General features: G+C 39.3%; 1 protein-coding gene across 1 annotated transcript in view; it reads right to left on the bottom strand.

The window, feature by feature from the left end:
- The window catches only part of ASZ1 (ankyrin repeat, SAM and basic leucine zipper domain containing 1), a 38028-nt gene extending 29474 nt beyond the window's left edge, over positions 1–8554 (bottom strand). Inside the window, exons 1-3 of the mRNA XM_008500580.2 lie at positions 8450–8554; positions 6837–6933; positions 2120–2242 (exon numbers count right to left, since the gene is read on the bottom strand). Coding sequence (XP_008498802.2) covers positions 2120–2242; positions 6837–6933; positions 8450–8554 — 325 coding nt within the window. The remainder of the gene's footprint in view (positions 1–2119; positions 2243–6836; positions 6934–8449) is intronic.
- Positions 8555–13482: the final 4928 nt, after the last annotated feature.

Raw genomic sequence — 13482 nt, 5'->3', positions numbered from 1 at the left:
CAGTAACCTTGATGATCCTGCCCTTTGGTCTCTTCTGTCTAGTTCCACACGCATCACAAGGCAAAAGTTAAGTAAATTGATGCATGCTGTTTATATCCAGAGTAATCTGTGCTGTTTCATGAGTTTAAAAAACCCCACCCTTCAGTACCTGGACATTCAGTAGTTAATATGAAGACCTAAGGCTCTACAGAGGTATCTGGACAGGCTGGACTGAGGGGTCAAGGCTGATTGTCTGAGATTCAACAAAGCCAAGTGTCAGATCCTGCACTTGGGACACAACAATCCCATGCGATGCTACAGGCTTTGGGGACAAGCGGCTGGAAACCTGCCCAGAAGAAAAGGATCTGGGGGTGCTGGTTGATACCTGTCTCAAGTATGAACCAGCCATGTGCCCAGGTGGCCAAGAAGGCCAACAGCATCCTGGCTTGTATCAGGAATAGGGTGGCCATCAGGAGAAGGGAAGTGATTGTTTCCCAGTACTGGTGAGATCTCACCTCAAATGCTGTATTCATTTTTGGGTCCCTGACTTCAAGGGCATTGAGGTGCTGAAGAGAGTCCAGAGAAGGGCAATGAAGCTGGTGAAGGGTCCAGAGCACAGGTCTTACATGGATCATCTGAGGTACCTGAGGCTGTTTAGCCTAGATAAAAGGAGACTGAAGGGAGACCTTACTGCTCTCTACAACTACCTGAATAGAGGATGCAGCAAGGTGGTGGTTGGTTTCTTGTCCCAAGTAACACGAGCAAATGGCCTCAAACTACAATAGGGGAGGTTTAGATTGGACATTACAATACATTTCTTCACTGAAAGACTTGTCAGGCACTGCAACATGCTACCCAGAGAAATGGTGGAGTCACCATCACTGGAGGTATTTAAGACATGTAGATGTGGTGCTTAGGGACATCGTTTAGTGGTGGGCTTAGCAGTGCTAGGTTAATGATCTTAAAGGTCTTTTCCAAGCAAAATGATTCTACCATTCCAAGACTGTTCCTGGATGGACAGTACTCTGCTGCACATGTGCTCTAGCTACTGTTTTCCTACACAGACTAACAGGGAAGCAAGCAGAGAAATGTGACCCTAGCAAGGTGCCAGTAGGGGCAAACACAGTTGGTCTCACACTGAAAAAATGCCATGCATTTTGGGTAACCGGTCAGCCAAAAATGCTGCCCATAGCAGCTTCTGCCCCATTTACAGCTCTCTACAGCCATAAGCAAGGAACAGGTACTAGCCACAGACAGCAACACAGAGGTTGTCTGAAGCTGGCTACAAGGACAGTAATTTAAAGTAATAATTGCTTTTTGTTGTAGACAATCGACTCTAACCTCATACTCTGATCAGCTGCTAAGAAGTTCACGAAAATATTCAGATCTGGATTGGCACCATTTACATTTCAACCCATGACTATTATAAATACCAGTCCATTACCAGAAAATATGATCACCGCTTTTATGTAGTTGGCAGTTCTGTGGTTTGCATCATTTTTTTCTGTACTGCCATCTTTTTTCTTGAACTTATATAATCTTCCAACACAATAAAAGAAGGAAATTAACCACAGTTTAAGTATGAAAAAGTTATTATTGAGCCTTAACATTTTTAGAGGAACTGATATTACTTAGAAGCCAAACTGAACTTGGGCAGAAAAAGGTCATCTAACTACATAAAGAACAGTTTTCATTTAATAGAAAAATTGTGCTCTAGTTTTGGAGACACCCACCACAGTTTCCCATTAACTGGAAATCTATTTCTATTTCTTGGGATTCTAGCTGGTTTCTGCATGTATATACTCCCCAGTAGGATCAAATAAGTTGTAAGTCTAAAACTTTATCCTATTATTTCTGAAAAAGTATTTCTAAATACACTCTTTTAAAAAACTACTTGAGTAAAGACAAAATAAGATGGAAAGAACAAGAAAACCCATTAGCTGATTTCTAATCAGTTCCAAGAACACAATTTTTCTTTACAACTACTTTTATTTCAAAATTGTGAAAGCCAGACTAGGCCCCAGTCCTATTGTAAACTTTGACCCCTTCTCCTCCTCTCATCCCCCAAGTGTGTAAAAAGAGAATAAGACAATGCCTGGTACTGAGAATTACTGGCCAGTATTTTTCATCCATAACTTACCTATTTGAAAACATGCATTAGCACCTCTGTCCAGAAGAAGACGCACTACTGCAAAATCAGCCATGCTGGCAGCACACATCAGGGGAGTCCATCCAAACTGAAAGTTACATTCTACGCTTATACCTGTCAAAATTTAAGATACTAAAATAATAAATCTGCACTGCAATAAACATGCATTTTCATAAATTTTCATAAATTAAACATGCATTTTCATAAATTAAAAAAAGTAATAAATTTAGCTGCAAAAATAATTTCAGAAGTGAACAGAAACTGTTTTACTCACTTATCAAAATGAAAAAATTTGCTTCTTGCCAAGCCAAGTGGACTGTTATGGAAGCAACTTACTAGCAGGTAGGTTTCATACTCAGTACTGACAAAGTATTATCTCAATAGAAGGAATAAATAGATTAGGCACAATTCACTCACAATCCCCAAATTAATCTGTTGCTAATAATAATAGAAACTTCCTTTGTGGCTAAGCTTAAGCTTGCAAGACTGCCCTCCAAATTCCCAAAGAACCAAGTACCAGACTGATATACTCATCCAACAGCTTTCCAACAAAAATGTCTAATTTTTTTTTCAGTAAGAGGAATCACCTTTCCTTCAATACATCCCCAAATATTACATCGTCTGTAACAGCTTCCATCAGCTTGCTCCATACTAGTCAAACAGTGATGATGGATTATCAGATGTCCTCCTTTGCCTGTCCTAAGAAGTTGAGCTATATGCATAAGTTCTCATGTAAAACGTATATTTACTTTCTCTGCCTTGGTAGTTTGTCAAAGATGTAACTAGTGTAGCAACATAAAGTCATTAAAGCTGAGGGAATAACAGGTCACTGCTCTGGGACTGATTCTTCAACTTTTTAAGATCGCTGGAGTTGCAGAAGGGGCCAGTAAAGAGCTAGCATTCAATGAAAGCCAGGTGTTGAAGCATTCTGACACCTGCAATCCACAGAATTTATGATCCAATCTCCTTAGTAATACACACACACTATCTGCAGTCCTTAATGTCACAACATGCCAGTTTGTCTGCAGTATGCAAAAGATTTCATTGAGGAGCACAGCCAAGTTCTACAACAGGAGCCAGCAAGTGATCCTTAGCAGTCATATCTGAACTTCATTGTAAATGACTTCAGCAAGTCTGATATCATAGAATCATAGAATTGGCTGGGTTGGAAGGGACCTCAGAGATCATCGAGTCCAACCCTTAATAGCCCACTGAAGTAACATCAGCAGGAAAGGAATATCAGACAACTGACATTCTGACAGTCTCAAGAAGTCACTTTTCTTCTTAAGAAAAGCAGTCCATGTTACTAGAGCTCCCATCTAGAGCTTTCTGATACACATCTGAACAATAGTGAGGAAATAGGCATACAGACATTAAAACTCTTGAGAAGGTATTATCCTCACTGTGTGCTCTACACCTATTGCAGAGGTATCTGCCAAGACACTGGGGCTTTCTCTAAGTTCTTTAAGCAGAATGGTCTTTTTGGCAATGGAACATTAAAGATGTGTTACAGCTTGTTTGTCCTACATGGTCTCCTGCCATCTTTGTAGTGATCGTCTTGAAAAACCACACAGTGTGAAAGTCACAGTGCAAGCCAGTCAGTCTTAGAAGAAGACAAAGAAAGAACAACTGAAAGAAAAAGTCCTGTTCCTTCCTGGCTGCATTATTATAGTTGTTGACTTAACTAGAAATGTTTCTCCACTGGGTACTACTCAGACTCTCTCATTATACGAGTTCTTTAAGTCAGTAGTGTTAGCTTAGCATTTTCATGGATTTTAAGACCTCTAAGGCAACAGTAAAACACAGAAAGAAATTTTTAGTGAAAAAACAGGCCAGATCAAACAGCCAGAGGGAGGTGAGGCTGCTGCAGCTCCACATCCCCAGATCCAGCCAGTATTGATGCTTAGCATTTATTCCCAGCAGGTACACACACATACAACACCAGCCACACTGAACACACAGAAAAAGCACACATGAACACAGACAGTACCAGCAGCCTCATTCTGCTCCTCTGTGGGATAGAGGTATAGAGGTATCTCCTCTAGCTGCTGGCATCCTGGACATACAGGCCCTTGATCCCCAGATCCACTCTTGTGGCTGACACATCCTTTCACTCACTCCAGTTACTGGCAACTAGAAACAAGAGGCTTATGACAGCCCTGGGAGTCATTTCCCCTGAGTCTCTTATTTGGGTTCCTGCCTGCCCTTGGGCCTCACTGTTCTTCTGCCCTTGTGGAAGATGGGCCTTTGATGGGCTTCCATAATGGACCTGGAAGGAGCTGGGCCAGAGTATTAGGTAGGCTCCCCTCTGTGTTCCTTTGCAGTTATAAGCAGAGGAACTTTTCAGCTCATGTAACCTTACAAATAACGTCTAGGAGGCAGAGCAGACACAACATTCTTTCCTAAAATCAGAGTTACAGATAAACAGCCTCCTCTTTAACCAGGAATTGTAGGGAAATATGACCTGGTTCCCAGACAAAGTCTACAACAGAAACTATATAAAGCATATGAATAATGAAGCAAAAGAACAGCATAGGAAAAAACATCTTTTCTTCTGTGATTACTACAGTTTCTCTGGTATCTCCTGACTTCTTGTTGACTGTGGCTAGTAGTAGTTATAGTAGAAAGGCTATTTTTACACAGAAAAATGTAACCTCAAACTCAAAAAAAGATTACCAAGGTAATCTTTTACCACGCTTTTACCAAGCTCAAAGAACTGCAACAAATGTCTTAACATACAGATGTTTATGCTAAATAATTCCACATCTGACACACAAAAAAATGTCTTGAAAGACTTCAATTTAGTTTCAGCATAGACCTTAGTATAAGAACCCATTCACATTCAGACCCAATTTATCCAAGGGTAAAGTTCTAAAATGCCTCTCTAATAGAAGTACTTCTTACTTTTAAGTCTGTCAGCAGTTTGTGGTATGGTTTCTCAATACCTTAAAGCTGATTTGGATCAGAGCTGCAGACATCTGCCACTGCTGGACTGGCTATCGTTCTCATCTGACTCATGATTCAGCATCCTAAACTGACTGAAAAATTATTCACACACAGCCCTGCTCCACCCATACTGTGCTACTACATAGTTTAATTCCCTGAACTAACTCCCAAAAGATCACAGGAGCTCCAGCACTCACAAAGCTAGGAGTCAAACAGACAGTTGAATGAAAACAGAAAACAGCATTTGACTGTAGCTGTTTCTTTGATCAGCCCAAACTGTCATAAGGTCACAACTTCTAACTCCACTTGAGGAAAACAAACATTTGAATTACATAGTGTTAAATATTTTACTCCCAAAGCAGACCAAAGAGCCCAAGTTATCTCTGAACCTACTACTTCTTTGCATTATTTTTTCTGGCATGCACTTCAGAAAGTATTTATTAGTATGTTGCCATTTTAATAGAAGGGATAAGAGAAGACATCATGCTTGTCCATCTTCTAAAGGAGCTCCATAAAACTGCCCCAGCACCAAAGATTCCTAAAGCAATGGCTGAGAGAGCCCGTTTTGCTCTACCTGAAAGAATGGGCCCAACTGTTGCTAGGCAATCCACTTCCAACACAAACCCTGAGTTTGGTCCAGTGCTAGAAGTGAGCCTCCTACAAGCTCTACTGAACATAAACTAAAGACAACTTTGGAGGCAAAGATTTAATCTTACTGAGCACAGATCCCCTGAAGGGCAATGTTACCTTTCTTCAAAAACCCCTCCCCATTACAGAGGTATTACGTTCTCCTGCTTGGCTCAATGGGTCAAAATTTATTATTATTACTATAATTTATTTTCAAGAAATGACAGACCATCATGATACTACCTTGAGCATTTCAGGGGATGGGACGTTTAGACTACAGGGATCCTTATTCTGACTTTACACTTTTACAGATAGCTGTCATCATCATCCAAAAGTACAGAATTGCTCATTATGTAGCAGGAATTAATAAGCTGCTGCATACTATATTCTGCTTGCTCGTTGAAGCAGAACTTCCTGACAATTATCACTAGGCAAGTCAATTCAGCTATGCAGTTTTTGATTGCCCTGGATGCTTCAATAAGTGATACAAGCCTCCTAACTCTTAATAACAAAACACGTTACAGAGTAAAAGAACAGGAAGAAAGGCTTTTTGTGTTTAGAAACCATTTTCTAAGTGACAAATGCCAAACAAACCCTATTAGACCTTTAAGAATCACAGAGCCTTTGTCCAGTCAATGTTGCCAAGGCAGCAGAATTACAGAGGACACATACCAGAAACTTAGCAGTGAATGAGAGTAAGAAGTTTTCAAACTGAGGGAACATTAAAACAAAAAGCCAATCTCCTCTTTCAACCCCATCAGCAACCTTCAACACCAAAGAACACACACTGTATTCTCACTCTCAATTTAAACCATCTAAAATTCAGAGTTTGCAACCAGATTGAAGATGCATCTGGAAACAAAGAAACATCTTACTTCATAGTGAATACATTATATTTTTCTCTCTTTGCAGGGTTACTGACTGACAACATTAATTAGAAGAAATTTGCTGGAACACAATATGCTGCATCACTGAAAAAGTTGTTTTATAACCTGTATATGTTTATGTCCTGTATTAGCAACATTCATATATTCTTACATGCACTCAACACACTATCTTGAAATGAGAAACTTTGAATCTTTAAAACTCTTGCAAGTTCAATTAAAAATTATCAATTTCACCTGACTTTTCTCACCTGAGTTTAAGAGATCTTCAATTAATGGCACATCACTCCGAAACAGAGCCGCCTTCAAGGCTTTATTCTTGTCTGCCTGCAACATTTGATCCAACTGCTAGAGAAGCAAAATGTTAAGTCAAAAACTAGTAACTGTTTCAAGGTAAAACCTACAGCTTGATGTCAATATAAAAGCACTAATGATCTCTGTAAGGGCAAAATGGGGTGGGAGGGAAGAAAGGGTAAGCTTTGCTTTCTTTCATCTCCTGCTTAGGCTGTACTGTAAAATAAAAGTTGTAAAATTAACTTTTCAGGACGAATTACATTTCAGAGAATGGAAGCTTTCTCAACAGACCTGCTATTCTCTTGCACTCAGTTTTTCTTAATGGTATTTGTACTTCAGCTAAAATTCCTTTCCATCTTTTGGTACAGAACATCACCACAACACATTTTTTCACCTACTTTGTGAAGCATAGTGTTAAAAAATATATCTAATACGATCAGATATGAAAGCTAAAGAGGTCGGGGCAATGCAGCTCAATTACCAGCTGTCTGTCTTAATACAGCATGAACCCACTGCTAGAACGGGCCAGAATTCTCCTTTTCCCCTACTCCTGTGGCAGCAGAGATATTTGAATTGCTGTCATAAACGCTTTGCTGAAAAATACTATGACCAAAAGACTTCTTTATGCATCAGATGGTCACCTGATTTAAGTTTCCGTTAGAAGCCTCACAGATTTGTGTTCTATTAAAGCTGCAGATACTGCTGGATTGCTGCTGGCATTATCTGGATTATACAAAAAACATACACTAGTAAGTTGAGGACCACACATTAGTCGGAAGAAGTGGGTATGGAAAGAAGGGAAGTCATATTTAATGATAATTTGAAACGTAGCAGTTAAATTAAATTAGAATTAAACTATTTTCTCCAGCACATTGCAGGCTACCTTTCCAAGAACTTTTGTGAAGATTTTAATAGGTGCTGACTGTCTAGAAAACCAAAGATGAGAATTTCTGTTCTAGTCAGCAAAGAATTTCCAAATAATACATCCCTTTGAATGAGAACCTTTATTTAAAGATCAAGGCACCTGAAAAACTTACAATAACCCTTAGCAAGAGTACCACAAGTATTCAGTCACTTCCACTTCTGAGTTCCTGACATGAGACAAATAAAGGCTAAAAAGCCTCACAGAATCTCCTCATACCTCACACTAACAGATAACTCACACCTATTTGATACAATAAAATAATTTAAATCTGTTAACAAGAAACAGTTTTTGAGATTTAAAGATTTATAAGCCTCTAGTCACTTTTAAATTTATTCTCATGCTTAAAGAGCAACTAGGGCCTGTTATTAAGGGGAATAAAGTGGTTTAAATAAATATTAAGGTTTTATGTAAGAAGATAAACCACCAAAATTCAGGTTTTATTTGATCCTGGACAGAGGGTGCCCCATTAAATCACAGAGGAGGTGCCAGCCGCAGCCATCCCGCGGCCGCCCCCACCAGCGAGTCCCACCGAGCCTCGCTCCCCTCACCGCAGCTTCAGGCCGTCGCCACCACCCTCGCGTTACCCCGCCCTGAGACCTCAAACTCCAGCTCCAGGGCACCGGGAGCGGAGAAGCTTAGCCCTACCTGCGGTTCATGCCGCTCGACGCCGATATCCCACCCGTCCCCGTCGCTGTCACTGTCCTCGTCTCCTCCCGCCACGACGTGGGAACCCCACCCCATGGCCGCCATCTCGCTGCACCGGCCCGCCGCCGGGTCACGTGGCCAGCGGCCGCCTAGTCGCATTCCCGCGCAGGGAGGCGGCCGTTTAACGGCGCTGTGCTCGTGGGGGGAGGCGGCCGTGTAACGGCGCGGTCGTGTGAGGCGGAGGCTGGCAGTCCCCCCGGAGCCTCCCTTCCTGCGGCGGCGGAGCATGTTGCGGCCCGGCGGGCTCGGTTCGTCAGGTGGAGTCCAGGCCGTGGTGGCCATGACCTTATAGCGTCAGGTGAAAGAAGCGTGGGGAGTTTCTGGTTTTAAGTATAGCAGAGTGCGACGTGGCTTCCTGGTGGCTCAGCTGCTTGTACCGGTGTTAGGTCATGCAGCAAGGCGGAAAGTCGTTTCTCTATGTCCGTGACTAGTATATGTGTTTAAATCCACGGTAGGAAAGTAAGGATTTGTGTCTTTTGTCACTTAACCTAACAGTTTGTAATATTACTTTCGTATCTGTTCATAAACTGTTACGTAGCCAAAGCCTATAGTGCTAGCAGTAACATGAGAATCTATGTTAAACTTTTAAGCTTGTTCCCTCCCACCTGGGTATATATGGACATTACTTTCAATTTTGGAATTGTGATTGGTTTTCATGGATATTGTCACATCCATCACAAAGTTCACATAAAGCTCTGTGAAGAGAAGATGAGGAACAATATTCCATATTTCATTCACAGGCAAAACTTCTTTGAGCTCAGTGTAGACCTTGTCCCAGCCTCAAAAGAATTTGGTCCTCCACTGGGAGATAGGGAACAGAAAGGGAAAAGTTTGTCTCGGAGAAGAGACAGGTGTTGATGGAATAGTGAGTGTGATCCTTGAGCCTATCACACCATAAAAGGGTAATTTTTGGAAAGTTCATTTTAACAAAAATGTCACTCATCTCAATCAGAAGGTGACTGTGAAACGTATCTTTTATTTGCTGCTACAGTGCAAGGTGTGAGGCAACTTTTAAGCTTTTAAGTATGATGGGAACTTGCAGGTGAACTATAGCTGTATTTAGAACATTATAAGAGCTATAAAAATTTCACTTACTAAAAAATTAACATCATAGCTGTACATTTCAATTATGTGTTCGTGACATTTTCTGGATTTTAGTTAACTTATCTGTAAAAGTGACAGCCTGCTTGCATAAAAGTATGGAAGTCAGGTTACTAACAGTTATATTAATAACAATGGTATAGAGCTAGCTGAACATTTAAAATTAACTCCATGAAAGAAACTTCTAGTTGTGGAAACTTGTTAGAAACGCAAAAGCTTTTCATTTCACACAGCATCCCTAGAACAAAAGATGATAAAATTTTGTCAACTGTAATATAAACCTTTATATAGAGTCTTATCTTTATGTGCTTATTTTGGATTTTCCAGCATACACTGTCTGTTTAATTTGATGAAGCTATAACATGTACTGCATGTAATAATGAAAAGATTTTGTAGCCATGTCAGTTCCTACAATATTGTGTCTTTTATGCTCAAGAGTTTATTTTTCTCTGATCACTGGCCTGAAGATTTCTCGTGTCACTTTTTGCCTGCATAGAATTTATGGTGTTGTCATCTAACGTCTGTATGGATCCATATCTGTATGGATCTACCAGTCCTCAGCATTACCAGTCCCTGTATTGAGGATCAGGCTTTCATAATTTTTTTTTTTTGGCTTACCCAAAGAGCTGTTGTTTCTAAATGTATGACTACATATTGATTCCTTATTTATAAAAACCTACCAATTATTTAATATTTGACAATTGTGCCTTATTTGCCCTGGTTCAAGTTTCAAGGTTTGAGTTGAAATGGGCTGGGTTTGTTGGTTTTGGTCTTTTTCTTCCCTTTTCTCTGTACCATCTCATGCAAAGTTTGAAATGTCACATCAGACACTTCAAATGCAACCTGCGTGCTACTGCTTTGTTTAAAGGCCACCTCTCTTTAAAAAGTCCTGATAGTCTTTAATACTGAAAAAATCCCACCAAACCCTTTCAAAACCTGACAGTGCAGCAGAGCCCTGCAGCCTTTGTACCTGACAGGCACTTCGAATGTGACCATGCAGAAACTGATAGCAGGTGATCTCTCCTTGAGTGTTTGCTTGGAACTGTAAATCAGATGTTATTGTTGATATGGATTCTCCCTCTTCTTTTTCACTTTCTTCTTGCTCCAGTTCATTTGTGACCTTGAAGTCTGTATTAGTTTTTCAACTACGCTGAAATCTATATTTGCCAAATATCACTGTGCTTTTACTTACTTTAGTAGGAGCAGTTCCTAACATCTTTTCTTAATTGCAGTGCTCATTTTACATGCAGGAGGCAATTATAGAATGGCTCAAGCTGGGAAAACATCTTTGAATAATTTCCTGTACCAGAAGGGGCATCAGAACAAGCACTAAAATCCGACTCTTAAATAAATACCTAATCTGTGTGTAGCCTAGCTCCATATACTTGTGTGTTAGCCTATGTTAAACAAATCTGTTAAAAATAAAGTAAGTTGTAAGGGTAGCAATCACTGGATGCAGTAAATAGCCCTATTCTTGCACTCAAGACGAGAACTTCATTAATACACTTCATCCATCCTTCTTGCCAGCTATGCTTACATTCAGACTTCAGCTTGTTTTTATTCATCAGCAGCTGCCTTTTCATCTGTTCTCATTACTTCTGGTGTTAAATAGATTTCAGTAGTTGTCTGATTTTCTTCTGTAATTTTATCTATACTTCATGTTTTGTCTTGTGAGAATGTTTAACATTTATTTTATGTTAAAAAAAATAATATTCAAACATGGTTGCCAGAATGTTCCAGAGTATTTTAACATACTGGATTTCCTTTGCTGAATCAGCCTTTGGGCCTGAAACATATTTAGCTCAAGAGAATCAGAACTGGTAAATGTTTGAAGAGAATAAATCTGTAAACCTTAACCACTGCAGTACAGTTCTACTAACAGCACAGCAGCTAATACTTTAGAGGTTTGACAGCAAGAGCATTTCACTGAAATTCTGCATAGTTCTTCATTATTGCAGGTACTCTGTGCCCTTTAATTATTATCCTTATGTAATTTTAATTTGTGGTAACATTGCTTAGAGTGAAAATTCAGTGATTCTTTATCTTAATGTTACCTAGGTATTACTTTGACAATACTTAACTGTACTGTGGGACAAATAATAAAAGGCCTTGAACCCTTTCCTTTCATGTTCTCCTAATTTATTTGTACAGGCGAGGAAGAAAGTCCTTGGGCAAGCAATGAGTACTCCATAAAGAAGGCACTTGGTAATTGTAAGAGATTCTCATTCCCAGCAAAGACCAGCTCTGGGTCTCTCAATTGACAAATTACCAGTAAATTTTCAGCTGGGGAATGGTACCAGCTGTGAAGTACCAGCTGTACCAGTTGTGTCATTAAGGGCAGGACATAATACAGGACTTGGCATAATTTGCAAAAAGTCCCAAAAAGTAGCACAGGTGATTTTAATTTCAAAGGTCACATCCATGAAACGAAGTGCATCATAGTTTATATTGTTGTGGATAAATTTTTAGCTTTCTTGTATAGAGCTGTAAGACCCCCTTTTTTAAAAGTTACTTCATATATAGAGAAGGGTAAATATTACAAGCTTTCACTGCAGACTGCAAAGTACTTATTTTGTAAGAAGCACCGAAGCACTCTATGTAATTTCTGTGATCTGTGACATCACCTTTTCTGTTAAACCATTCTTACTGTTGCCATCCTGAAATTTTGTTATGACCTTTTTCACAGTAGCAAATTGAGTTGCTCATAGTTATTTAGTCATTGTTCTAATGGACTTAGAATACATGGAAAGCATTTAATTTTGTCTCATTTGTTTCTGATAATACTTTCTTTACTGTTTACTGTTCTGATAATACTTTCTTTACTGTTTACTGTTCCGATAATGCTTTCTTTACTATTCATCCTGTCCACTTTGCTAAATCTCTATAGCATATGAGGTGAAATTTTCAATATGTTGCAAAAAGCTTGCCTATGAATTGCATAACAACTGTTTTCCTGTTCATAAAATTTGCTTGTTTTCTTTTAGAAGCCTCAACTCATAGTCAAAATGAGATTATATAAACTAATTATTGGCATATTCACTGGAATGGTGTAAACCTGAATTCTTTCCTTGACCTACTAGGAGCCAGATACCTTACTACTATAATGTGTAATAAATCTAAAATAGAAAATAGGGTATTGAAAATAATTTCTTAGTGTCAGTCAGGCACATATTCATCTTCTTTCCATATAACCTAGAAACTTTGGTCTGTATAGCAAGTTCATGTAAGAATGATTCCTGCTATTGGTAGATTTATCCTCTCCAAAGTTCCTCATTCCTCCACTATCTCTACTCTGTTCTACACTGTTTCTTCCCCTTAATCTTGACTGGCAGTACTCCCACTTCGTTATCATGTTATTGAATGGTGAGTACCTTCTTGTTTCAGCCTGTTCACTCTCTGCTGATCCCTAGGCAGCCACTTCTAAGAGTAATGCCTGGCTCTTGGAAACTCTGATGTTGAGTATACCAGTGGCTGTTTATATGAACTTTCTACCCCATTTATTTTTATTCTGATATATAATTCTATCATGAGTTTTATGAAGATTGAAGTTTATATATTTCAATATATTCTCACATTTTTTTGTTAGTCACCACATTTTTATTTTGCTCTAATCAGTTTAGGAATATGGCTTCTTGTAAAAGGGACTGAATCAAAAGCTCTTATTGCTTTATTGTGTTTTGGAATTTTCTTTTTTCTTTTCTTAGCAAAATGTGCAGTCTAATTGTGATTTTGCATACTGAACTGCCTTGTATCCTAGGTTAACCACAAGATACTAAGTCTGATTATTTCATATCTTTATAGCTGCCAGGGCTGTTCATTGGTAGTCTCTGGGCACTGTGACAACTCCCACACAAATGTCATCTTCTTGGACT

The sequence above is a fragment of the Calypte anna genome, chromosome 1, assembly GCF_003957555.1.
Source record: "Calypte anna isolate BGI_N300 chromosome 1, bCalAnn1_v1.p, whole genome shotgun sequence".
Classification (NCBI taxonomy): Eukaryota; Metazoa; Chordata; class Aves; order Apodiformes; family Trochilidae; genus Calypte; species Calypte anna.
Note: the sequence above shows the minus strand (reverse complement) of the source record. Positions and strands in the feature narration are given on the sequence as shown.